The 27,798-nt window shown below is 32.2% G+C and overlaps 1 protein-coding gene across 1 annotated transcript in view; it reads left to right on the forward strand.

Moving 5' to 3' along the window:
* Dp1 (satellite-binding protein 1 Dp1) overlaps positions 1-27,798 on the forward strand; it is a 69,460-nt gene that overhangs the window by 37,592 nt on the left and 4,070 nt on the right. Inside the window, exons 13-20 of the mRNA XM_035362085.2 lie at positions 3,505-3,636; positions 13,198-13,503; positions 14,111-14,245; positions 16,216-16,434; positions 17,851-17,989; positions 18,446-18,573; positions 18,754-18,993; positions 25,630-25,851. Of these exons, the coding sequence (XP_035217976.1) occupies positions 3,505-3,636; positions 13,198-13,503; positions 14,111-14,245; positions 16,216-16,434; positions 17,851-17,989; positions 18,446-18,573; positions 18,754-18,993; positions 25,630-25,851 (1,521 nt within the window). The remainder of the gene's footprint in view (positions 1-3,504; positions 3,637-13,197; positions 13,504-14,110; positions 14,246-16,215; positions 16,435-17,850; positions 17,990-18,445; positions 18,574-18,753; positions 18,994-25,629; positions 25,852-27,798) is intronic.

Below are 27,798 nucleotides of genomic sequence, written 5' to 3' on the forward strand. Positions count from 1 at the left end.
TTTTCTCTTACAGGAGAGGCCTCCACCTAAAGAAAGATTACAAGCAAGAGTTTTTGGGTATCATTTCCAAAGAGCAACAGATCAATAAGAAGGAATGAAATTGTGAATAGAAAAATATAGTCTAGGTATCATGTAGGGAGGGCTTCTGAAAAAGGAAAAGTGGTTAAATGGTTGAGCCCTGGATTTTAATCTGGGGAAATGGACTGGCTGTTTGGATGGTTTTGCTGTTTTCCCAGTGTCTAAGTGAATATAAGCCTTTTTCTTGTAGGAAGTCCTCTGCGAAAGCATTCCTTACCTTAGGCAGATAACACTTCTGTTTTACCACATTCTAAAAACTTAATCTAACTTAAAGAAAAACTCTTAACATGTGAAATTAGTTTTGATATCACAGTTGTACTGTGTCAGTGTTGTTATGGTTAATCCCAAATCACTAGTTGACAGTGAGTTAAAAAAAGGCAGGGGAGAAGAATAATCCATATTATAATTTAAAATAGAAATATGTTTAGCAATTTGCTGTTATTTTCAAGAAGTTTAATTTGAAGGATGAATTTATTTGGGTATGTGAATTAAATTGGAGTTCAAGAACATACTTCAGAACAAACAATGGTTTGGTTTTGGTGTATTTGATTATGGAAAAGAACAGGAGGTTATCTGTCTAAGGAAAGATTTTGTCTAAGGAAAGATTTTATTTGCATTTCTTAAATATTTTGAAACGCCGGTGGTGCAGTGGCTAGCGCATCATGCAGCAGCAGCACCACCACCACTACAGGTCTGGGGTTCGATTCCGGGCTGGGAAAGGTCGACTCGCCCTTGCATCCCTTGATTTCCATCACTTGGGTCGTTAAAATGAGTACAGTAGAGTAGAAGTCCAGAAATCTGCAGAGCTTGGGACCAGAGGTGTGGATTTCAGGACAGAAAAGATAAATCATAATATTCAGACTAAAAGTGCAAAATAAATAAGGCGTATTAGATACATTTGATTAAATTATTATATACATTATTGCAATAACTTATTACATGCATTAAATTATTATTACATATATAAATTGATTATATTATTCATTGTATTACTATATGTACACAGCATCAAGGTTTGCCGATTTCGCCTCATGCAAAGATTTCCGCTGTTAGAATCACTGTTGCTGTAAAATTTCAACAGCTTTTCTTTATTTTTCCGTATATCAGACACAATCATGTCGCAATTCCATACGATTCTGCTATAAACCGAAGAGTAGCACTTGCTTCCATCTTTTGCAGAATTTGCACTTGCAACGTGTTTACGTTTTTTAACGTTGCAAGCAGTAAAATCGTGAGTGCGTTTCTTACCTGTAATTGTATTAAAAAGGGCTGAAATTTAAAATATTCTTAATTTATCCACAAACTATCTGGATAAAAAAGAAGGCAGCACCAAATAATCTCGCGAAATAACAAAGCTCAGAAAATACAACAACGTGAATCGTAAACGTGAAAGAAGAGTTGAGTGAATTGTCTGCTTTTTTACCTCAATGCAGATTAGAGGGGGAAAAAACTTTTATCATGTCAATAATTTGGTATTTCCTTTGACTCATTAATATTCGGTAATTATGACGTCATTATTCGGTAAGTATTTTTTCTTTGATATTTCGTACTCAATGTTGCGGATTCTGGAACCTATAAACTGAATGTTTATATTTTGAGAGGCAATGCGGATTTCGGGTTGGCGGATTTTTGATATTTGACTGTACCAAGTTCGCTTGGGGACTAAACACTGGAGGTCCTGCGACAAACTGTCCACTTGTTCAGGGCATATGCTTATACACCCCGGGGCCCACGGTCAAGAAAGCAGATTTTCGGGCACTGCAGGCCCTGGCCCATTAGGGCTGTTACGCCACCGAGTTTAGTTTTATATATTTTATTGTAAATCATTAAGAAGGCTTATAGAATTAACTCTTTTAAAGGTTTTGTTTTAATACACACTGTTGTCAGTTGCAATATTTATTCGTAGTTGGCAATTGCTTATAACAAAGATTGATTATTTTTACAACAATTATTATAACAAAGATTATTATAAATTGCTTGATTTACTTTGTGATTACTTATATTAATTATAACAAGTAAGTCTCTTGAATTACGCCAAATTGTTGTTTTTTCTAATCCCCAAAGAAGGTGAAAATACTAAGAGTTTGATCATATGTAGCATAGGTAAAACAAAAATGTTCCACAAATTAACTTGTAGTTGGTGCCTATACACAAACTTCGACCTACGAGAAAACTTGTGGTTGGCAGCAAACTTGTTAAGATGGAGATTCAAAGAAATTTGTATTGAAAAGATGTTGAAGCTATGATGTAGAGATGGTTAATTTTTGAAACATCATAAGGGTGCTATTTTTCACTTGGTAGGTCCTCTTCCTCACCACACATTCAGATTAAAAATTGGAAGTTGTTGCCATGAATAAGGCCAAAAATCATTTATCTTTCTTCCACATTATGAAATTGTATTGCTCATTAGTGTAACTAAATCAGTCATTTAAAAAGTAATTTTATCTGTACTGAATATTGTAATAAGTGTTAGTTAAAAAAAATTAACCTTGTATAATGTGTCAACAGCTAAATTCAGCTCGATTTCATGCATGTATGCTTCAAAAATGTAAGATAAAGATAATGACAAAATTTTAGAGTAAAATGTATATTGCAGTCATCTTATGTATTAATTTTTATTCAAATGATATTGTCTTTTTTAATGTTTTCATATTTATTGTGTTTATTGTTTTATGATCAAAACGAAACCCTGAAACAAATGCTCTAATTTTCAACCTTTTTCTTGAGTTGATTTTTTTTCCTTTAGCACTGAAGACTTATGTTTTGTTAATTGATTGTAGTAGATGGTAATACGAAAATTTTAAATTGCTAGTTTGAAGGGAAAACTTAATTATGATAATGACATTCTCTAAGTTTGTATTGTGAAGGTCATATGAGTCTTTATAGTAAATTCTAAATATCATTTATGAATCTAATTGGTAAAATATGACAAGACTACAATAAAAAAAGATAATTGGAACAGCACCTACTATGTTGAGAGGTAGTAAAAATTTCCTGGAGAAAACAATGTTGCATGTTAGTGAAGGTTAAAGTAAAAATGTGTTGGTATCATCAAAAACTACTACAAATTTATTAAAAACTAGTTCTGAAAAAGTTATAAATATATATTTTGTATAAAATTCTTATAAAAGTTGGCATAAATGGATATGCCAACTTTTATAAGAATTTTATTGTACTTGCATTTACAATTCATGGATTAGTATGTAAATTACAAAATAAAATTTCTCCTATTTGTAAGTCATTAAAATAATTTCAGAATACAGCCTGTAGAATTGTTTGATAATTTTGATGTTATGTATGATTGTCTACTGGAGAGGGAAGCTTTTTATAATTATGAATTTTTAAGCTTTTATTTGTTTCTGCCTAAAATCATTATCTTTATTATTGCTTATTTTCTTTAATTGAAAATGTTATTTAAAATTTCAGATAAGAGATGAAACCAATACTAGAATTGATCTTCCTTCAGAAGGCACTGAATCTGATGTTATCACTATCAGAGGTAAAAAAGAGGATGTGCTGTTGGCTAAGGAAAAAATTTTAGCTATTCAAGAAGAATTGGTATGTTAATTAGAAGCATATTTGAATCATATAGATTGTTGTCCTGATTTATTTGTTTTTATTTTTTTTCTTTTTAGTCCCAAATGTGCTGAAATTTGTTTGATTTGAAAATTTTACGACTGATTTCCCCCTTTTTTTGTTGTCTTAAAATTACAAGGATTGCCTTTTTTTTAAGTAACATTTTTTATACTGAATTAATATTTTATAGTGTTTGAATCATGAATAGACTTGAAATAGACTGTTTTGTATATTCTCTTTACTTCTGCTATTATAGCATTTTTCATTACTTGTAAAAAAAAAAAATCTGTCTTTGCTTTTGTACAGCAGTCATTTTAGTGTTGGGAATGGCCAGAATGGTACTAAGTGCGAGTTATATGGAGGTTGTTCTTGCTAGTCTGGAAATTGCATTTGTGGCTGACATTACACAGTATGAATACTGAGGTAGAGCATGAACCATTGTGTCTTGAATAAATCCGGTTCATGGCTCTTTACAAATGGGTTTTTATGTTATCGTTTCCTATTTGAGCATGGAAAACCAAGTTCACGTTGAAGAAAATAGAAATAAGACTTCATCCAGTGAGGATCTCTAAAATATGTCCAATGTTCAAATATTGAAGTGTGTTTAAATGTTTCAGCACCTATAATATTTCTATACTACTATTTAAAAATTGTGGTTTAAAATTTATTTACTCATCTGTGCTGTATTTTTGCAACTATATTTCTATGACAAAATGTACTCTATGTGCTTCCAGTCACTGAGCAAATACAAAAAGTGATACTTTTACAGCTGTAAGTTCTGACTAATTGGTGCATGATCCCAAAGCCCAGTGCAGGTTTGCCACATCTAATGCTGGCAGAAAAAAGTAGAGGCAATCATAACTTTATAATCAGGCTTCGTAATTAAATGGAAAGCTTTTAGTTTCTCTTTTAAGTCAACCTTATTTATGCTTTTTTGCTGCATAATAAATGAAAAAAATAATTTAATTAGCATAGTTCCAAATGTTTTCATTTTTTGGAACTCTGCGGATCTGTAACAGCAGACTGGTAGTTTTATAGTCTAAAGTTATTTCTTTATACTTGTTTTGCTTTCTGTGTAAAGAAATTTTAAGAATATGCTTCTGAAGAGCATAATCAAAATGTAAATATGAATACAAATATAGATTAATAGCTGATTTTGATAAAAGAATAAATAACGGTGGTTAGAAGAATGAAGTGTAGTGCATGACACACATGTACCCCCCAAATCGCAAATTTACGGTAATGTGAAGTAAACATAATTCATTCTAATTTATGATATAAATTAGTTCGAACTGGTAGTTTTATAGTCTAAAGTTATTTCTTTATCCTTGTTTTGCTTTCTGTGTAAAGAAATTTTAAGAATATGCTTCTGAAGAGCATAATCAAAACATAAATATGAATACAAATGTAGATTAATAGCTGATTTTGATAAAAGAATAAATAACAGTGGTTAGAAGAATGAAATGTAGAGCATGGCACACATGCCCCCCCAGCCAAAATCGCATATTTACAATAATGTGAAGTAATCGTAATTCATCTTAATTTCTAATATAAATTAGTTCTTTTTTCCCTTTAAATTGGCTTTTTTACGTATACAGTCAAGTCTTCAATCCGGACTCGTCGGGACTTCGGTGATTCCGGATTATCGATTTTTCTGGATTATAGATCATCAGTTTAAATCTGGTAAGATAGCATGCAGAAATTATAAAATTAAAAATATGAAACCGTAATTTGTGAAATAAAGAGCAATTATAATCTAAAGGGTATCAAAATTTACAAAAAAAGAAGCTTAATATTTATTTATTTATTTACTTTATTAAACATTTCTTTCAACGCGCGCATGCGTACCTTACGCATAGCCGAAATTAGAAAATTGCAACCAGAAAACTATTTGATTTGTATTCGTGATATTTATAATGACGAGGAATTTAATTTAAATCATATCAAAGACGGAGTACATCGAGATTAAATACTACATTTAGTAAGGAATTATATGCCGAATAAAATAAAAACATCTTCTGCCCTGAAGATAACGATAGTGTTGACAGATCAACTTCCAGTTCATTGCGTGCCGCGACCCCCCTCCCCCCCGCGCAGAGCAGCGTGAAATTGATAAACAGATTTCGGAACGGTTAGATAAACAAAGGATATACCTTTATCCATTTTTGTAGCAATTCGTTTTTTGTTTGATGGACATCAAATCATACTTTCGTTTTCTAGATCCTTTGGGAGCTCCAGCATCAGAAATTCTATTTGACATAATCGAAAGTTCAAGCTTACTTTTATAAAATTGCTCTTACAGTCTGCAAAAAATAATAAGCCGGATCCAATTTGAAGAATAAGGAACAACGCAATCATCAACATTAACTGAAATAGATAATTAGATTATTTTAGCTTATACCGTCCGTTATACATTAAATGGCACGCAAAAACGTATTCTGCGCTTGCACAGACGCACGCATATGTGCAGTCGTAAATGTCTTGCGCGCATGCGTAAAACGTCTGATGCTAAAGCAAAGTTTAAAGTTTAAAGAAATTAAACATTTAGCAGTGGTAGCAATGATAGCTCCCTGAGTTATGTTGTGCAGACATTGAAGACAATAAAAGATTTTGAACTTAACGAATTTATTAACAATATAATAAAAAAATAAAAACACATAAAATAAATTTCAACAATATTAGAGTATTAGGCAAAACATAACATAATCATCATTCATCAAATATTTTTACCTGTACTCCAAAACACTGGCATTCTATACAAACAAATTTCAAAAAAAAAAAAAAAAATGAAAAAGTCCTAAATAGTGACTATGCCGCCTAAAAATAAAGCAGGCTACCCATTCCATAAGTCATAATCAATGGTCAAGAAAACACCTGAAAAATTTAAATGTGAAACCACTTAAAAACCGGCCTAACGCCGTTTGCATTTAATTCCATCCTCCTTGAAGAAACATAGATGCTGCCTACGGTAGTCACTCACAGGACAGCCCCCGGAACTGAAGAACTTCAATCTGGAACCATTATCTTGTAAACCGGAATCAAGGCATCCTTTGGAAGGGGCTGGAAACCGCTCACACACCAGCCGGTAAACCAGGAACTAGAAGCAGGTTGAGCCAGAGCGACGCGAGATACTTATAGCAGAAGTAGGAATGACGTCATCTTACGGCAACCAATCAGCTATCGGCACGAATCGGCTTTTCAGATGACGTAACATTGTTTCATTTTTGCATCTCAATTAGGTTGAGACAGTCCGTTTTCAATGCAAACAGTGGCAGCAAGAAAAAGAAGTAGAAGTAACTACTATGTTTTATTAAAAATAAAGACTAAACTAAATAAACATTTCAAGGAGGAGAGATGATGCAGTAAAAGGTTTAAAAATAAGCTATATTTTCCAACAAATGCCCCCCACATCATCATCTCTGACCTGAAATAAAAACCAAATGCCAGTATCTTTACAAAAATTCAAAAACAAGAATAAATAAATATCACAATTTCATTCAGAAATTTTTAAGAACATTTTTCTTTGGGAAAAACTTATCCCATTATTCAAAAATTTTACCGTAGCAAGAAAGTCCAACATGTTACAAAACAATACAAAGTCATATATATGATCATACGCTCAATACGTTTACCCAGGGCCCTGGTCACTCATACAACATTTTACACTATACAATTTTTACATTTACCTAATATCCATCATATATGACTTAGAACATATTTTTCAAATTAACAAAACTCTTAATTTAAATACACACAAAAACAAATTTCATAAGAAAATTGTTCCACAAAATTTTACCAGATTATGCTTAGTCAGCGGTTTTGTCATGGGATCAGCCAGATTATCTTTACTTGGGACATATTTTAAATCAAAAATTTCCCTGTTCAATAGATCACGAATGAAAATTGTTTCACATCTATATGTTTTGTCCTCGAGTTTTCAATGGGTGATTTTGTAAAACATATAGCAGCCATGTTATCAGCAAACAATATTGGCCTCGAAACATAGTTACTTGCAATTTTAAACTGAATGCATTCATCCAAAATGTTTTTAAACCAAACTAATTCTTTTGCTGATTCAGTCATGGAGATAAATTCAGCCTCCATAGTAGATAAACTCACTCCCCTTTCTTTAAACGTACGCCAAGATACAGGTGATTCTCCTAACAAAGCTACTTGTCCACTAATAGACACCATATCATCCCTGCTTGAAGCAAAATCCGAATCTGAATATATATTGAGCTTCAGTTCCTTGCATACCAGCTTGAGTTTGTGCTGTCTGGTATTGGAAACGTACCCTAAAAGTTTAAGTAATCCTTCCCAGTGAAACTTACCAGGATTGCTTTGGAACTGAGAAAATATATTAACAGCATAAGCTATATCCGGACGAGTACGATTGCAAAGAAACGATAGACATCCCAAAACATTTCTATAAGGATAATTCATCATTTCAGTCGTTTCTTCTTGTGTACTGGGACTTTGAGACTTTGAGTATTTCACACCTTTAACTATTGGAAGGGAAGTAATTTGTATTTTAAAAAGACTTAAATCGATTAACTATGTCTTCTATATATAATTGCTGATGAATTAAAACACTATTTTTCTCATATTCAAATTCCACACCCAGAAGCTTTCTTGTTTTACCTAAAATTTTCAAATCAAAATGTGAACTCAGGACTTTTAATATCCTTTTGGCCTGAACTTCACTTTTCCCAAACACAACTATATCATCAACATAAACCAACAGAATGACAAAATCTTTAAAACGATAGACACAATTACACCACTCAAACTTAATGAACCCTAGGTTACATAGTGTTCTATCCAACTCGTAGTACCATAATCGGCCACTCTGATGCAAACCATACAAGGCTCTATCTAATCGACACACAAAAGTTTCTTTATCTCGCTCCACAAAACCCTGAGGTTGGGACATGTAAATTTCCTCTGATAAAGGAGCGTAAAGATAGGCACTTTTCACGTCACATTGTATATTTGCCCATCCTAGGTGTGCAACTAAAAGGGAGAAAAAGAGCTTTATTACTGAAAAGTTGACTACAGGAGAGTAGGTTTCATCATAGGTATCGTATTTAATTTGCCGATAACCCTGAGCCACTAAACGAGCTTTAAAACGAACAATGTTTCCAAAAACCCTGAGGTTGGGACATGTAAATTTCCTCTGATAAAGGAGCGTAAAGATAGGCACTTTTCACGTCACATTGTATATTTGCCCATCCTAGGTGTGCAACTAAAAGGGAGAAAAAGAGCCTTATTACTGAAAAGTTGACTACAGGAGAGTAGGTTTCATCATAGGTATCGTATTTAATTTGCCGATAACCCTGAGCCACTAAACGAGCTTTAAAACGAACAATGTTTCCAAATTCGTCACGTTTAATGTTAAAAATCCACCTGCAACCTAGTGGAGTCTTGTCTTTAGGAAGTGGAACCAGATGCCATACCTTATGCTTTTGCATGTTGGCCATTTCCTCTTCCATTGCCTCTATCCATTTAAGCTTTTCTGCAGATTTCATTGCCTGGTTATAAGTGTTTGGAATTGAAACATCTAGTCAGCTATCTCGGGTATACGACGTTGAAGGAGTACCAGTTGGGTCGATTTCACCACTATAAGTATTGCTTCCCTTGAAATCAAACAAGGTAGGATCATACTGAATATTATGTTCAGTGCAATACCTTTCTACATCATTTGGTGATCGTAGTCTTTGATTACACCCCCTCTCAAAATAATACACATCCGTACGAGTGCCGTCTGGCCTTGGAACAGGTTTACGAAGCCAAGTTACTTGTCTCAATGTAGATTGAGTGTCAGTGCCAATTGTAGAAGAAGGTACATTGGTATCGGTTCTTTCCTCTATTTCAGGAAAATAGCCAACTGGAGTGTTAGTAGATTGGAACTCTACCCTTTCTTCAGATTCCACATCAGGTAGGGTGCCCAGTGCAGCTCCACTGCCACTTTTCTGCATTCCAATCGACTCTTTAAAAGTAGCATTTAGGATTTCCACTACCTTTTGTTCATTTTCCAACCAAATTTTGTACCCTTTTGTTCGTACACTGTACCCAATTAATCGGCCCTTTGTTGCCTTTGGATCAAGTTTAGAATTTCTTTTAGCCTTTGGAATTCCCACATAGGCAATCGTTCCAAATGCCTTAAGATGACGTACTGATGGTTTCCGCTTAGTGTATAATTCGAATGGGGTTCTATCTTGGCCCTTATGACAAATTCTATTAAATGAATATGCAAAATACATTACTGCATCTGACCAAAATTCAGAACTCATTCCACTATCGTGTAAGATTGCACGTACATTATTGAGAGCTGTTTGATTAAATCTCTCACAAACTCCATTCTGTTCTGGAGTGTAGACATCTGTAAATTCGTGCTTTACACCATTTTTATTACAATATGACCTGAATTGATCATTATCATATTCTCGCCCATTGTCAGTCCTAAAGTATTTCAACTTAAGGTTCAAAGATCTTTCTGCACGTGCTATATGCCTTTCAAATACTTCAAACACCTGACTTTTCTCCACAATGGGGTACACTACCACATAACGAGAATATTCGTCAATAAAGGAAACGAAATAACGTTCACCATTCCTACCTGGAATGTTAATAGGTCCCCATACATCAAAGAAAACCCTTTCAAGCGGTCTCTTTACTTGAATACCTTCTAAAGGTCTATAGGAGATTCGTCTTTGCTTATTGATTTGGCAATGTTCACAAAACAAATTAGGTGAGTGCTTTAACACAGGAAGACCTCGAACCGAATGTCTCTTACTAGTCCTGACAATAGTATCATAATTTATATGACCAAACCGACCATGCCATAATTCACTGTTATTATTCTGAACTGCGGATGCCTCAAATTTTACAGATTTGCCCCCCTTTTTGATTATTTTCGGGAACACATGATAGTTACTTCCTATCAACTTAGCCTTGTCCAAAGTTGAATTCTCATCATCAGTAACTTTAATTTGCCCATTTTTACCATAAAATCTTGCTCCATTGATATCCACCCTAGGTCCAGATATTAAATTTCGTCTTAGTTCAGGTGAATATAGCACATCTTTAAGCAAAATAACCGTATCCCCAAATTTCATTTTAACAGTACCCTTCCCATGAATTGGAAAAGTTACCCCATCAATAGCTACTAGCATATTCTCATTTTTCACAGGAGAAAAAGTATCAAACAATTCACGATTTTTACAAAAATGATGAGATGCAGCCGTATCAAAGATCCAACTATCATCATTTTCTTCCAAATTGTTAACATTAGCTTGAGCTATAAAATGGGACTGTGCATGGGAATTATTACTTTTACTCAACTTGGGTTTATTCTTACACTTAGAAGATGTTTAATTACTACTAGATACAGCTGAGGAAACAGAAGAAGCAGGTGAGGGTGATCTGGAAAAATTACCTCTCATTCTACAGTATTTTTGAATATGACCTGGACGGCCACATTTATAACACTTGAGCCCTTTAATCTGCTTAAATTTGGGTTCACAGTGAGTACTTTGAACTTCTATAGTCTTATTGGAGTTTTCCCTATCCATCTCTCTTAAATTAAGATGCGTTTGTTTCCTCTTCTAAAATTTCAAGTTCAACATTTTTAAAAATGAACTTTTCATCTGGCCACCTCAAAATATTCTGAACTACTTGATCAAATTTATCTGGAAGAAACCTAAGAAACTGGAAACATATATATAAGTCTCTTACAGCCTGATTAATATCAGCTAACTGTTCAGTTACTCGTTTTAATCTAGAAGAAAAACTAATACTTTCATTTGGCTTGATTTTGCAATTCAAGAACTCTGAAAACAGGGACATATGTCTTGACCTATAATCTGGCTGGAAATATTTGGCAAGCGTATTCCATGCCACTACTGGGTCATCAATTTCACATATCAAGTTTCTATATTCAGGGCTTACATTCATATAAATTAACGATAATGCCAATCGACTTCTATTTTGAAAGTCGGCAATAATTTCTTTTGCGATACCCTTAACATCATCTAAATCAGGACTTTTCTCAACACCTTTGACCAAAAGCCATGCATTTTTTTCATTCAAGACAAACTTCATATCTTTGGACCATGTAAAATAATTACATGCATCAAGTTTAGCAATATTATGCATGACACTAACAGTAGCCATATTTGAATTTTAACAAAAACCGCCCCCCAATCTCTTAAGTCCTAAATTAACTTTAAACTTCAAAAGTCTGCACTAAAAATAACTCAGGAGCTGCTGGGCCCATAACCAAAATGATGCTAAAGCAAAGTTTAAAGTTTAAAGAAATTAAACATTTAGCAGTGGTAGCAATGATAGCTCCCTGAGTTATGTTGTGCAGACATTGAAAACAATAAAAGATTTTGAACTTAACAAATTTATTAACAATATAATAAAAAAATAAAAACACATAAAATAAATTTCAACAATATTAGAGTATTAGGCAAAACATAACATAATCATCATTCATCAAATATTTTTACCTGTACTCCAAAACACTGGCATTCTATACAAACAAATTTAAAAAAAAAATGAAAAAGTCCTAAATAGTGACTATGCCGCCTAAAAATAAAGCAGGCTACCCATTCCATAAGTCCATAATCAATGGTCAAGAAAACACCTGAAAAATTTAAATGTGAAACCACTTAAAAACCGGCCTAACGCCGTTTGCACTTAATTCCACCCTCCTTGAAGAAACATAGACACTGCCTACGGTAGTCACTCACAGGACAGCCCCCTGAACTGAAGAACTTCAATCTGGAACCATTATCTTGTAAACCGGAATCAAGGCATCCTTTGAAAGGGGCTGGAAACCGCTCACACACCAGCCGGTAAACCAGGAACTAGAAGCAGGTTGAGCCAGAGCGACGCGAGATACTTATAGCAGAAGTAGGAATGACGTCATCTCACGGCAACCAATCAGCTATCGGCACGAATCGGCTTTTCAGATGACGTAACATTGTTTCGTTTTTGCATCTCAATTAGGTTGAGACAGTCCGTTTTGAATGCAAACAGTGGCAGCAAGAAAAAGAAGTAGAAGTAACTACTATGTTATATTAAAAATAAAGACTAAACTAAATAAACATTTCAAGGAGGAGAGATGATGCAGTAAAAGGTTTAAAAATAAGCTATATTTTCCAACAACGTCTATAAGCATGCGTCAACGCGGCGCATGCGCAGAAAGATTTTAGCTTTGAGGTCCGGATTATAGATCATTCCGGATTATGGGTGTCCGAATTTGTTTAAATTTTATTTAGTTAATGTATTTATTTTTACAGTAAATATATTTTTGTATATTCCTTTCATAATAATTGATATTTCAAGCATTTGAAATGTGTGGCATGGATTTTTTAAATATAGCCACTCAAATTAGTATTTTCTAATCGGTATTATTTTACAGAAATCAAGAAATGGCTAAGTGATAAATTATCTGCATTGATTTCACTCTGTTAACTATTTTTTAATGTAATTTCTAAGCCTTAATGACATTCATATTCCGATTTTTTTTTACAGGATAATGTAGTTACGCAAGAAATAATGATCCCAGCCAAGCTGCATAATTCTATTATTGGTACAAAAGGTAGATTGATCCGATCTATTACAGAAGAATGTGGTGGAGTAACCATTAAATTTCCTACTGGTGGTACAGGTAGTGATAAAGTATCAATTCGTGGTCCCAAAGAGGATGTACAGAAAGCCAAAAAACTTCTTTCAGAGCTGAAAAATGAAAAACAACTGACAAGTTACACTGCTGATGTCAAAGCAAGACCAGAACAGCATAAATTTTTGATTGGGAAGAATGGTGCAAATATTAAAAAAGTAAACCTAATTTTATGCATTATTACCCATCGATCACTAGATAGTTTATTGCATGTAAATACCTAGTAATGTATGTAATTAAATACGATTTATGTTTAGAAGATTAATAATTCTGAGAACTACTTAATGAGTCTCTTATTCTTATCTTCTAAGTCGATATGTGTGGGAGTCTATATGTATATTTTAAAATGTAATTTAAAAAAAGCAAGCCTAATTAGAGCAGTTACTAAAATTTAAAAAACAAAATGCTAAAAAATAGAATATTTTTTAATCTGTGCATTTTTCTAGTGTTTTGTCTTAAAGTATTGGAAAAATGCATGTATTAAAGTTTTCAAAAGAATATATAAATATTTAAGTTATGTACAAAGTGTTCTTGCTTAAAATCATCTGTGCTTTCAAAATAACACTTCAGTTCTCCCCCTTTAAGAAATGCACTATGAAATACCAGTATTATTAAATTAGTTTTCCTTACTATAATATGAGTGCATATGTTGTATAAAACATCGGCATTTTTTTATTTGTTAATGTACGTTGGGGATTGTTTTTGATAATTGTTTACGAGTTTGTTACATTTTTTAATAATTTGGTTATTCTGAACTTTTGTTAGGTTCGTGAAAAAACTGGAGCAAGAATTGTTTTTCCAAATGAAAATGATGAAGACAGAGATACTATTACCATCATTGGTCGCAAAGAGGAAGTTGAAGCTGCAAAGAAGGAATTAATGGACATGATTTCTGATTTGGTAAAGAATTTTTTTCCATACTAGTTCTCTCTTCCGAGCAGAAAAGCTTGTATTTTAAATGTTTCAAACCTAAATTTTTAAAGCAACCATTAAAAAAGAAATAATTAAATGCTTTTGATTTATTGTTCCATTTTACTTTTCCCTCTCTCCCAAATCCAGTGGCCAGGCACTTAGCTTATTGAACATTGTATTGTGTGACAATTAAATACATTATGGGCTTAGAGGCACAAGAAAAGCACTTAAATGCTTGATAAACTGTTATCATGCAAACAAACTAAATGAATAGTAATGCTGTAATCATGTTTTTTTAACCACTTGCGCTAAAAAGACGTGCCACGCACGTCGAGATGCTTTTTTCTCAAACCGCGTGCAAAAATGAAAACGTGGTGCACACATCGCCTAACAAAGAGATTGTTTATTTCGAGTTACAGCTCAGAATTGCACTCGCCAGACGCGGAGTGGCGTAAATGAGACATTTTGCCGCTTGTTATATTGTAGCGCACGGCACTGCAACCATGAAGTTTAGTCATAGTGCAAGTGGTTAACTGTAAGCATATTGTAAAGTAGTTAGAAATTTAATATAAAAGTTGAACCATCTAGTGTTAAACAGTTCATTCTTACTTTAGCCTTAATATACCATTTAGAATATTTTCTACAAATTGTGTAAAAAGTGCGAAAGACAAAGAAACCAGTGTATGGAATTTTTCAGAGATACAGGAAGAATTTATTTTCCTGAGATTACCATATATATCAGGGCTGGCCAAACTTCATTTCGGTAAGAGCCGTCTGTTTGAATTTAGGAATGTTCAAGAGCCGCATCTAGATTTTCTAAAAGCCACAAGTTCATATTTATATCATTATACAAGTAGTGGAGGAGGTTTTAAATAGAAAGAAATCCTTGATAACTAATATAAAATCCTTGATAATAATAAAAGTCTAAACTAATTAATTACTTCCTTTTGGACACTGAATAGTTTGTTTACCATATTTCATACATATATTTTATGTGTATGAGCTGCACAAATTGCCTGCGAGAGCCATATAAGGCTCGGGAGCCGCACTTCGGCCATCCCTGATATATATCATTGTCTTTAGTAAGTATTGTCTCTGTATGAAACAAATTTAATATTGCGTGTTCATGCTGATGCATGTCCAATTCTCAGACTAAAGCATTCAGCAAATAAGATTTTAAATTTAGCTGCCTAAAAATCGGAGTAGTTTAAAGCAAATGAAACCCTTAGTAACAAAAATTTTTATTTTTTTAATTATCTAAATAATACTTGTTGAGAGAGGCAATTTGAAATGTATTTAATGATCAATAGATTTTTTTGTGAACATCAGCAGCTTTGGCAGATACAAGATTTAGCAGTTCTTTCATCCCAAATGTGTATGGTATCTGTCGGTTGTAAATTTGTATTGCGAGTTGGTTTATTTGCACCCACTGCAGTGTGCAACTGGAATTCAAGCTGAGTTCATTCACAATCATCAAAAGTTTAAATAGGCTAAGGTTCATTGGTCCCTGAATAAAATTGTTTGGTTTTTATATATTTCTGTGTCTAATCTTACATTAGAAATAAAGTAGGAATTTTTCATTATTTAAATTTTATTAATAAATTTAATGTAAAAGAATTCTAAAGTGTTTCAGAACTGTAAACTATTGAATACTTAGCACAATAGATAAGTTACATTTCTTTTGCTCTCAGTTAGCCATAGTATGAGGTATTTTATTTTTATGAACTTATAAGATCAGCTGATTGATATAATACTTTTGTATTAGCATTGAAAAAAATTTTAGGTTTAATGTAATTATATAAATTTTATTTTAATATTTATTAATTTTTGTATTAATATCTCTTTGTTTTTTCCCGTTTAAAGAATTGTAGAATTATTAAAAATTATCAGAGTTATTGCTGCTAAAATATTCCATATCATTAATATTTAAATAAAGAAATAATGTTTTAACATTATAGGAAAAGACTGATCAGATAACTGTAGAAGTGGATCCAAAACATCATCGACATTTTGTTGCAAGACGGGGTGAAGTGCTGAAACAAATTGGTGATGAGTTTGGTGGAGTGACTGTCAGTTTTCCTAAAAATGGAAGTAATATTAGCACTGTGTGCTTGAAAGGTGCAAAAGATTTCCTTGAAGGGGCCAAACAACGTTTACTTGAAATAGTTGAAGATTTAGTAAGTTTATTTTTAAGACATAATTATAAATATCTATTCCTTTCACAGACTTCTGAAATTTTTAAAGTATTGTGTCATGATATATATAAAGTAAAACCAATTTGAGCATTTGGTTGTTTATTCTGAATATTTTTTACACATGCTAGTGTACTAGTTTGGTGATGTTCTAGACCAAAGATTAAATTTCCAGTTTATATAAAATTGATTTTTGTAAATTGTGCTTTTATGCATATAAAAATTATACTTAAGCACTAAAGCATCAGCAAAATGAATAGTATTTCTTCCTGTTACTATATGCTTTTTTATTAATATTTGTTTATCCAAATAATATGAATGGCATTTTTATGTCCCTGAGCATAGTTAACAGTGTACAGTGAAACTGCACACTGTTAACTTATTTTTCTTTATCAGTTTTATAAAGTATAAACACAATGTAAATTAAGACATGTGAGGAATTTTTAAAAGCTCAGTGTTTTTAAAAATTAAATTTTTTGTCTTCCTTCTGATAAAAATATCTTAGTATTTATATTAAACTGATATGGAAGTTTGTAATTAGACTTCCCTTGCCTTTTGCTCATGTAGCTGATTCTTACAAGTAAGCTTTGAGTACAGCTAGCTTTTTGTTATGTTGGTCATGATGGTATAGTGGTTTGGGAAGCCTGACAGCGATACCGAAGGGCCTGGGTTCGATTCCCAGAGAAGGCATGGCTGTAACTGCCCATCCCTTCATAGGAGACGATGGTGGCCCACCTATTAGGTGCCTCCATAATAAAGAGACCACCACATCTGGCCTTGTATAGATTAAGGAACTGTGTTACACTGTAATTATTTACCATCTGTCATTGGGGGGGGGGCAAGTTGGGCATGAATGCCTTCAAAGCAAGGTCATTTCTCCTTTATAGCATTTGCAGTTTTGGAGAGAATTACGTATATGGTGCTTTTGTAATTTTCATAGAAGAGACTTTTGTCCTTTTAATTTTTGTGGGTAAACTCATAATTTGAATTTGAAAACTCATAATTTGAAAACTGTTGATTGTTACTTTTTGTTTTTCCAAAGGTCTCTTAAAATGTCTAAGATTTTCTTTTTTAAATAAAGTACATAGCAGAAACATAGGTTTTGGGTTTCCTCAGCCTATTTTCCCTAAAGCTTTAGCTATATCAAGGTTACAAAGTACTGCAGTGTGAAGTTTCTAGATATCTAGAATGAGCTTGCATAAATAGAAGTGTTGTAATTATTTTGATAGATTTTTTATCTCAGACATTCTAATTTCCATATCTGTCTATTAAATTAATATTAATGTACATCATTTTATCAGTATTTTCTTGTATTTCTTTTTATTGTTTGTGATATGTTTTAATCACTATACAATTTGTGTTGCTTTATTAAATATTATAATTAAAGTTTTTTTGATAAAGGATGCCATGGAAACTATTGAATGTGTTATTCCACAAGAACATCATCGTACTGTGCTGGGAACACGAGGATCTAAAGTGCAGAATATTGAACGTCAGTTCAATGTGAACATTAAATTCCCTGACAGAGAAAAACCTGGAGGTACAAAGAAGTTTTTTTCCATAAATTTCTAAACCTTTCTTTAAACTAAAATAAAATAAGATAAAAGTGAAATATTGCCTACCAAATGAGTTTTAAATAGCTGAGTCTGAAGAATGTGTTTCTAAAGTATGAAATATGGGAAAAATATTTCTATAATTAATAATTACACATTTAAGTCCATATGGAGTGTAAATTATGTAAATGCTTTATTGTGAGATTTAGATATTAGCCATGGAAATTGTTTATAAGTGGGCATTTTACTAAATGTTTAAATTAGAAATTCATTCTAAAATTTCTATCAGATTTTTTCTCTTATTTTTGTATTTTTAATCTACCTCCCATTTTGCAAATTGTTTAAAATCTGAGCCAATTTTCAGCAATCTGTCATTTCTGTCTTATCAGTGACAGTTTTATACTGTGAAATAGTATGTAATGTTAATTTTCTTTTTTGATTAGAAAGCGAAAAAATTACTATGAATGGGGAATGCCATAGTGATGAAAACGAAACTGATAAAAATCAGAAGAATATTATTTTAATTAAAGGAAGACCAGAAAACTGTGAAGCTGCAAAACAAGCCTTATTGGTATGTTAATATTGGTTTTAAAGAAAATTTACTTCCCTTACTACTAAAAATTTACTACTAAAATTTTTCATTAGCCCTTTGATTTAGAAAATTATGATTTTTTCTTCAATTTTTATTATTCTAAAGTTATCATTCATAAAACGATTTGAAACCAACAGTTTTATTTCTTAATTTTATAAGGATCTTGTGCCAGTTACTGAAGAAATGGAAGTGCCATATGATTTGCATCGTTTTATAATTGGACAGAAAGGCAAAGATGTTCGAAATATGATGGAAATGTATGATGTTAACATCATTATTCCACCCCAGAATGAACATTCAGATGTCATAACAATTAAGGGTCCGCAAGCAAATGTTGATAAAACAAAAGCAGCACTTAAAGAACGAATAGAGCAACTGGAGTTGGAAAAACAGGATAGAGTAAGTTTGCATTGTATTTGAAGCTATAAGTTAGATACTTATAAATTTGCATAACTGTTTTCATTCCTTAGAATTCTTGTGCATGTTGAGGTATAATAGTTTTAAGATGCTTAGAATAGTAGTTTAAAGATCTTATGTCAATATCTGGTGTAATAAGTCCTGAAATTTTTGTTACTTTAGAATTAGAATTTGTTTCTTGGGAATCCCATTTCCTTTCTGCATTGATCTGCAGTTTTATCATCGTGATTTTATGACAAATCTGCTGTAATATATCTTACAGTTTGGCCATTTGCAGTTAGCCTGCTAAAATGTTTTTTAAAATAATAAATGCTATTAGATAATTGATTTGAAGCAGAGATATTGTAAAAACAGGGATATGATTACACTGGGCAACAAATTTGAATTTTTGTATCGCTACCTTTGATATAAAATACTGTTTTGATGCTAAATATGAGAACAATATTGAAATTCAAAAGTTAGTAATGGTTTTTATTAATTTCTTAAATACATTTTTTAAGCACGTATAATTTGTAACAATTATTTGAAGGTGCTTTTCAAACACTAAATATGTCTTTGTTTTGCTAATCAGCGATTACATCTGGAACATCTCTAACAAATATCCAGCAATAATCAGCAAGCATGAAAGGGCTCCATTTTCCTTGATATCTTTTTTCCATCTCTGCAGTTCTGATGAAAGCCTTCACCATAGTTATCTGGGAGGAAAATATAGTTGGGAATCAAGGAAATGTATTTTCAAAGACATGTTGCAACCTAGTTTCTTACATAATAGTCAGTTTCTTTACGGGTTCATTCTAGTTTTCAGATCCTAGAAATTTCCTAGTTCATTTCCTAGAAAGTTAATAGCTACTTCTCGAAAATTTATGCAAGCATTGTTCTTGTCACCTTAAGATATTTTAAAAACATTTGCTCCTTGAAGAGGTTTCAGATTTGAGGCCCAGCAAAAATGCCTTTCTTTAGTTTTATTCCTGAAATTTCCCTCAAAGGTACCGAAATGCCTAGCCACTTTTATCCACCGCTTTCACAAAATTTTTCATTAGCTCTAATTTTATGTATAGTGGCAGTAGTAATACCTTCATTGGGTCAATCAATGGCACATGTTACACATTCTTTTTTCCTTGTTACGAAGACTGTCTAGTAGGACATTCTTTCTTTTAAAATGATCTGCCCTTGCTCAATTATCCCATTCACACGCAAAAACAGCATAATAACCAATCTCCATTCTTCTGGCTTCTGATTCATATCGAGGGCTCCGAATAAACCATTGCAAAAATTTAAGTCTCAGTCGGTGTCGAAGAATGGCGTCAAATTCCGACGAGTGTAAATCTTGTGAGGCTAAGTGAAATGCTGTTCCAATAATCAGGATCCAAAAACATTGACAACATATTTTATAACATGACAAACGTCAGTAGGTTTTTTCCGAGTCTGAGGTATAGGTTTCCAGTGGTTTAGGAATTGACAAATCCTCACTATGGCATATTGGCTGTATAGCGGATAGTGCACATGGATACATTTTAATGGACTGTTTTCTCCGATACGCCCTTTCCCTATCCTACAGGAGAATTCATGATGAAATAGCAGTCACTCACATGATCTGACGGCTATCTCTACATGAATGAGACCGCAAAGAGCATCCAATATTTTTTATTTAAGCAGTTTCACAGACCAGGAGCACGCAAATTGCAGTAGATGTGTGGAGCCTAAGATCTCGAACTTTGAAGCCAAAATAGAAATTGTAAGCTTTTTTAACCATGGGAGTCGAATTTTGTCTGCAAGATGCAAAAGTCACCTCACCACAAATATTATAAAAACTGTTCACGTTATTAACACACTTACGAGGCATCTTGCTTGAATGCCATCTTACAACTGACTATAGAAATATTATGCAACACATTGTGTTTATTATGTTACCCTTGAAGGATGACATAATCAACACTTTGTGCTGATTATGTCATCCTTCGAGGGTAAACTTTGGGAGGATGCATTCATATATTGGGAATATCATTTGAAATTTCTGTCTGTTTTTATGACTGTCATTTTGAGTGTGAATTAGCATTTTGGACGAATATTTTTGGCAGTTCACTGACAAATATGGTTATCTTTTGAATGGATTCATGGGTTATAATTTGTTGCTATTTCAGAGTTTCTGAGCAAGAAGTGAAACATAAGCATTTTGAAATTATTCCAATTTTTTAATAAAGAGCTCTAAAACAACCTTTTGCTTTTGGGAATGTGAATTCTTTTATTAACCCTTTATGGCACACTATATTTTAAAGTCAGAATTTCAACAAAAAAGTTGTACACAGTCTATTTAGGCTTAAAGAAGTATACATGTAAAGTTTGGTAAAAATTGCACTTACCGTTTTAATTTTGTGGGTGTTCCATGAGCTGGAACACTGCACTGCCAGAGCTCTTAAAAGTGCGACTAAGCGAGCATTGCAGTGAAACACGAAAATGAGTAGAAGTTTTTGTATAATAATGAAAAAACACTGTATTATGGCTGTATACATGGTTTTCTGGATATGCACAATATTTTTGAATATATATGGATAAATGAGATAAATATGTGTATATACACAAGTCCTATATACAAAAATAATTACAAATTTTTCGATTTCTTAGCTTCGGGAAATTTTTCAAAGCATGTCACACCTTTTTGATAGAAGCACAAACCAACTTTGCGCGTTTTATGCAGCCGGCTTCTGTTCCATGGTACAATATGTTTAAAATTACAAGTAGGAACTTGAGCCTGCATAGAGGGGCCTGGCTGAGATGGATCATCAACCTCCTCATCAGATAAATGAGTTTAATCTGACATATCATCATCGAATTGCACAAGTGGTTCAGGAGCGTATATCTCAGTATCGCTGCTATCCTCATGCTATGATTCAGAATCCGAGGGTAATTCATGAAGAACTTTAAGCTCATCGGAAAGAGTTGGACATCTCAGCGCCATTTTTGGAAAATTAATAATAATTAACTACTAATATTAACAATAAAGAAAAATAAACTATAAGACATACACACACAAAAAATATCTACACAATTATTGAAAATAAATGGGAATGAGACTGAAAAGCGACAGCAAAATATTCGCGCAGCTTTAAGTAAGGATGACTCGAGCTACTGATAAAATTCCCGCCTGAAAACTAGCAAAAATTTCAAGATGCCCGTATTAGGGCTTTCATAGCACAAACCACACCTCACCCCTCAGTACTGCTTTGTTTGAATTTATTCTCCCCAAAACAACAGAAACAGAAAACACATACAGCAGATGTTTTCTCCTAAGATCTTAAGAACAGATGTTCTGATGCGTAACGGCATGAGATCACTAAAGGTGCAGTGATCCGGCTGGTGGAACAGAACACCCCGTTTTATTCAATGATTCTGTGCATTCTTTTTGTATGAAAAATTTTAAAAAATGTAGAACAAATAATATAGAGTACAGCCATCAAAATTATACTGAAAATTTTTTTCAAACAATTTTTTTTGTATCTAAAAAAATAGGGGAAATTACATGAAAATAAGTGGATTTTAATAACACATCATAGGTGAAAATTCTGGGTTTCTTTGTGATATGCTGCCATCTATTATTTTTTAAGAGTTCAAAGTATATTATAAAGACATTTTTATCCATTTACGGCTGAATTTAACTGTTTCAGAAGTGATTCAAGTTGGGTGTTCCATGTAGTGGAAACACTGAGCAACAAAGGCTTAAATGATTCTAAATTTAGTGACTTATCAACATTTTGGTGATTTTAAGATCAGTTTCTGTGGAAATTTTTTAATTCTGAGATATAAGAATTGAAAATGTATTTAAAAGATAACATTAAAGGGCAAAAAAAGTAGTTTTTCCTGTCGTATTGTAAAGTGTCATTATCCAAACAAGATATAATGCTATAAAGCACTATTTACAAAACAGCTCTTAGCAAAAGCAAAGTAACTAAAGCAAAGTAATTAATTAAAATGTATTTTTAATTTTTTTCATTGTAAGAGTTTTTCTCATGTAATTGTCTCAGTATGTTCAGAGATCTCAGAATATGTGTCTGTTTTCTGTGTAAAATAAATTTTACCATTTTTCCCTTTCAAAATATTTCTGACTTTTTGATATTACAGCATTGGTAGGGGTAATTTTTCTTAAGGATTTTAGACATTGCAGCTTGTAAAGTTTAGAAGGAGTTTGAAGGTAAGATTTAGAGACCCTTTAGATTCTAGAAGATTACAGAAAAATGTGACAAAATGAAAAATATCTCCATGGTATTAACATGTAATGGATATATTTTACAGAAAGTTTGCGATGAATTTCTTACTTTTAGGAGAATGTCTGGAAGAACAATGAAAAGATAATGTTTTACTTCAGATTAATAAGATCTTTTTTCTTAACATATTTATCTTCCCTGTATTTTCTCTACTTTTGACTAAACACAAGCATGGGAAATATCAAAAATGCTTCTAATCTTATCACATGGACAGGCATTATAGAAAGGAATTTTTTCTTAATAAAGAAATTGAAAACTGCCAATTTAAAAGATTCATCTAATATGTCTTAATGCATCATACACAGGGCTGGCACTAGGCATTTTTCACCTCATGCAATATCTGTGGATCTTAAATCCTGCTGCCCAGTGCCTTTCTAAATTCTGCTTCCAATGCCTGCTCTAAATTAAATTTTTGCCATTTGTAGAGCAATTAGCAGTTTTTTCTATACATTCTAAATGCATTTAGTCTTTTTACAGTAACAAGTATTTAATTGAAAAAAAATTGTAAAATGAAAAGGAAACTTATTGAAGAAAGAAACTGAATACATAAAGAGAAAGTTATTCTTCAAAGATATGTACAATTATTATTATTATGGAAATTACCCAGTGTATAATTTCAGCCTTTACTATAATTTTCCAGTTCTATGTTCTCACCAGAATGCAAATCGTTTAGACAGTTTTTAAACTGAGTTTTTTGGAATGTAAGACAGGGCATGTTTCAAAGCTCTGCTTACTCTGTGCATTAGTTCCTGCAGCTCTGATAATTAGTAATATTCATCTGTGCATTATCACTGCCTACGTTTGAATTTATGATGAGAGCATTACTGAGCGAGCTTCAATTAAAATTAAATTGTGTAGTCATTATAATGCTCGTCCATATTTTTAGTTTGAATTTGACTCTTTTTTTTTAATTGCATCACCACAAGCTTTAATTAATTTTGTTAGCATAAGAACATGTCTTTATATTCTAAGTCCTTTTTAAATAAGAGTCTTTTTTAGACCTTTGTCTGACTTTGTAGTTACTTTCAGACATGGCGATAATTTGCTTTACATCTGTTGGGGGGGGAGGCTGGACTATTTAACTTTTACCAGATCGAGTAAACCCTCGGTACATTGTAGATAAGTCGATAAGTTAGGAAACAAAGCATGCACAAACTAATGAGAACATTGGTTTGTATATTAAGATAATTTTCTAGTTATTAGAAAAAGTTCTTAAAGAGAAGGAAATCTATATAAATTAGCCAAAATGTCTGGGAAGGCTTCAAATTAAAAAGACGGATAAATATTTTGTAGAGTGTAGTTGCTACAAAACAAATGTTTTGTAGCTCTTAATGTGTAATTATCCTAATATCGTTTAAGAATCAATGTCATAAATTACATGTATTTTAAACTGTGAAATTTTATTAGATTGTGATTTTAATAGTGGCCATGTAAATCCATAATGACTAAAGTTATCTAACTACCTAATTTAATTATTTATAACTGCTTACCCTTAAAAATTATCTCTGCGTATTAAAGCAAGTTATTGCCTTTCATTAATCCTTACCGTGGTCACAAGATATAACACAAAAAAATGTAAAAATCATGCAAAACTTTTTTTTGGAATCTAGTTTGACTCAAAATAATACAAAACAATTTATCATTGCTGTTACTTAGCGACTTACTGGAACCTTAAAGTATATTAACTGGGTTAAAACCCCTAGAATACGCGAAGCTTCAACACTAACTGCATCACACAGAACCCAAATAACTTTCAAAATATGCAACCATGCCTACATCAGGTCTTTTAGGTTTGTTCTGATGAGCAAGTCTCTTTCTAGTCAAGCAGCAGTGGTTAGAACAGCCAGTCTTTTGTTATGAATCATGTTGATTATGATTCTATTTCTCACTTTAACATATGCTGCTGAACAGAAAATCTACCTGCTATTTGCTAAACATCTAGACTGAAAAGTTGTTAGGGAAACATAAATAAAATGTCACTTATCTTCTTTCAAATATGTCCAACTATTATAAGTATAAAATATTTAATGCTACTTGATAAATTTCATAGAGTATTTTATTCTCAAACTTATTAATAATTATGTTATGTTTAATAGTAACGCATCCTACTTACGGATCTATTTTATTTCTAAGATGGTATTTACAAAGGTAAAGTTCAGGCATAGATAATATTTTTAATTGAATATTTTCAGTTGCTGTTTGCTTGTAGGTCCTTAATTTTTTTCATTAATGACCCTTAAAAGTACTTAATTTTCATGTGGAGAAATGTGTACAAACCCTGGTGACCAGTGTTATTAATAAATTTTAATACATTTAATTTTAATAACTCATTATTTAATAGATTAAATTTTATTTTTAGCTTCTGCGAAGTTTCCAGTTAACTGTGGAAGTCGACCCACAACATCACCCAAAAATTATTGGTCGTGGAGGAGCTATAATTTCAAAGATAAGAAAAGATCACAATGTAAATATTAATTTCCCAGAACGTGATGGAGCCAATGATCGAATTATTACCATAACTGGGTATGAAAAAGACGCTGAAGCTGCCAAAGAAGACATCCTAAAATTAGTGCAAGAACAGGTATGTGCTGATTCTGTAAATGCTATTTATTCAGTTTTAATTTGTTTCAAAATCAATATACATGCATATTATAATTTTATATGCTGAAAATTTCTAGCTAATTTCTTTATGGAAAAGAATTCCGTTATTACTAGATTCAAAAACTGGTTCCCAATGGTGTGGGTATTCTCCGAGACTAATAATTGACTATGTGATAGCAATTGATCAGTAAAAGTAGTCACTTCTTTATTACCTACCATCTCAGAAGTAAGATGCTCAGCATTTGGGCTCTCCTTTTTTTTTTTTTTTTTCTTTCTGCATTGACAGCATTTAATTCTGCAAAATATTCAGAATGAGTTACTTACTGTTTTAAAGCTGTGCATAAAGTATAAGCTCTGTGAAAGCTGTCTTTTTCTGCAATGATGATAGTTACAATAATTTGAATCTTCACATAAAAGTGTACTGGCTGTTCAAGGGTGATGTTGCAGTATTTTGTAGTAATAGATATTTTTAATGTTGTGGAATTTTCTCTTGAAGTTGATAATCTTATGGCAACACAATAAATAAAATTTATAAAAAAATCTGCTTTACTTATAGATTCATTTTTAAATGCCACACAAAAGAAACTGCAAGGAAGAGACATCAATGTCATTGAAGCTAGAAAGATTATTTTTGATTTTCATTCTAAAATTAATTGACTTGTTTAAATAGACACTGAATCGGAAAGAATTTCATTACTTTGATAGCTTAATGCTTGTATCCATTATTGAAAAGTATTGCATTCCCTCAGATGACATATTGTTGTATACAAGTCACTTGCAGAATTTAAAAGAAGATTTTATTGTTCACTTTCAAGACATTGGAAATTTGAGTGCGAGAGTGGGGCTCATAGAACTACTGAAATGCAATATATGTCATCTTGATATTATGATGCTAGAAGAGTTGATTGCATTCAGGGAGGATATTCAAGCACGAATCTTATTCAAAACACATGGATATGCTTAGTTTTGAAATGTCAGTCATCCGATAGAAATATCTTGATAAAAGTTGTTACTGAAGCAATGTCATTGATCTTAATCTTTTTACCCAGCGGAAGCAGGCTTTACTTAAATCAGTTATTTATTACAGAAAACCAATAGATTGAATATTTTTGAACAAGAATTTAAGAATTAAGTTCAACAATTTTGTACCCAGTGTTAAGAGATTTAAATATCAATACATCAAGCACAGTCATCATATTATATTAACAGGGAACTTTTGTTCAGTTAAAATCTGATTTTCTTTCTGTAAACGTGTGTGTGTATTTGTTATATTAAAAATGTTAATACAAAAAATAAAACATTTAATGAACCATTTTTTTTCAAAATCTTTGTTCGTATTCTTAATCTAATTGTTATGCTTAATCCTCTGAGTGATGTGATTCATGAAGACCTGTATTTAAACAGCATTTATTAGCTAAATTTGTGTAATTGCTTATTATAGTCTCTATTTTCATAAGCTTACATTGATTAAGATGGTATTTACATTGTTAAAGCAAGAAAGCAGACTGTTAATTTTTATTTAAATTTCATTAATTTTTTTGAATTGGTGTATTGCTTGTTTGAAAAGTTTTAACATTTTTTAAAATTCTTTGTAACATTTAATGGATTTGGATGTGTAGTTAACCAATAAATTACAAAATGTAAAACCTAAAATAGAACATTAGAAATGTGCTCTAAAAGCAAAAGGAGCAAGTCCTTTTTAACCCAACTAAGAATCGGTCACACACAAGGCTAACACCAGTATGTGCTGAATGGAGTCCTGTTTTAACCATTAAACACATTTTAATTGATTGTCCAAATTTTAATCCCTTTCAAAATTTTGATTGTAATATTTCTGAGATTTCAGCAAAAGATTTAGTTGAAGAAACACATTTTTAACTGCAACGTTGCAAAAGCTGCAACGTTTTACCACATTATTTGAATGCCC

Source organism: Stegodyphus dumicola, chromosome 3, assembly GCF_044657685.1.
Source record: "Stegodyphus dumicola isolate Sdum_Otavi_A_Nest chromosome 3, ASM4465768v1".
In the NCBI taxonomy this organism is placed as follows: Eukaryota; Metazoa; Arthropoda; class Arachnida; order Araneae; family Eresidae; genus Stegodyphus; species Stegodyphus dumicola.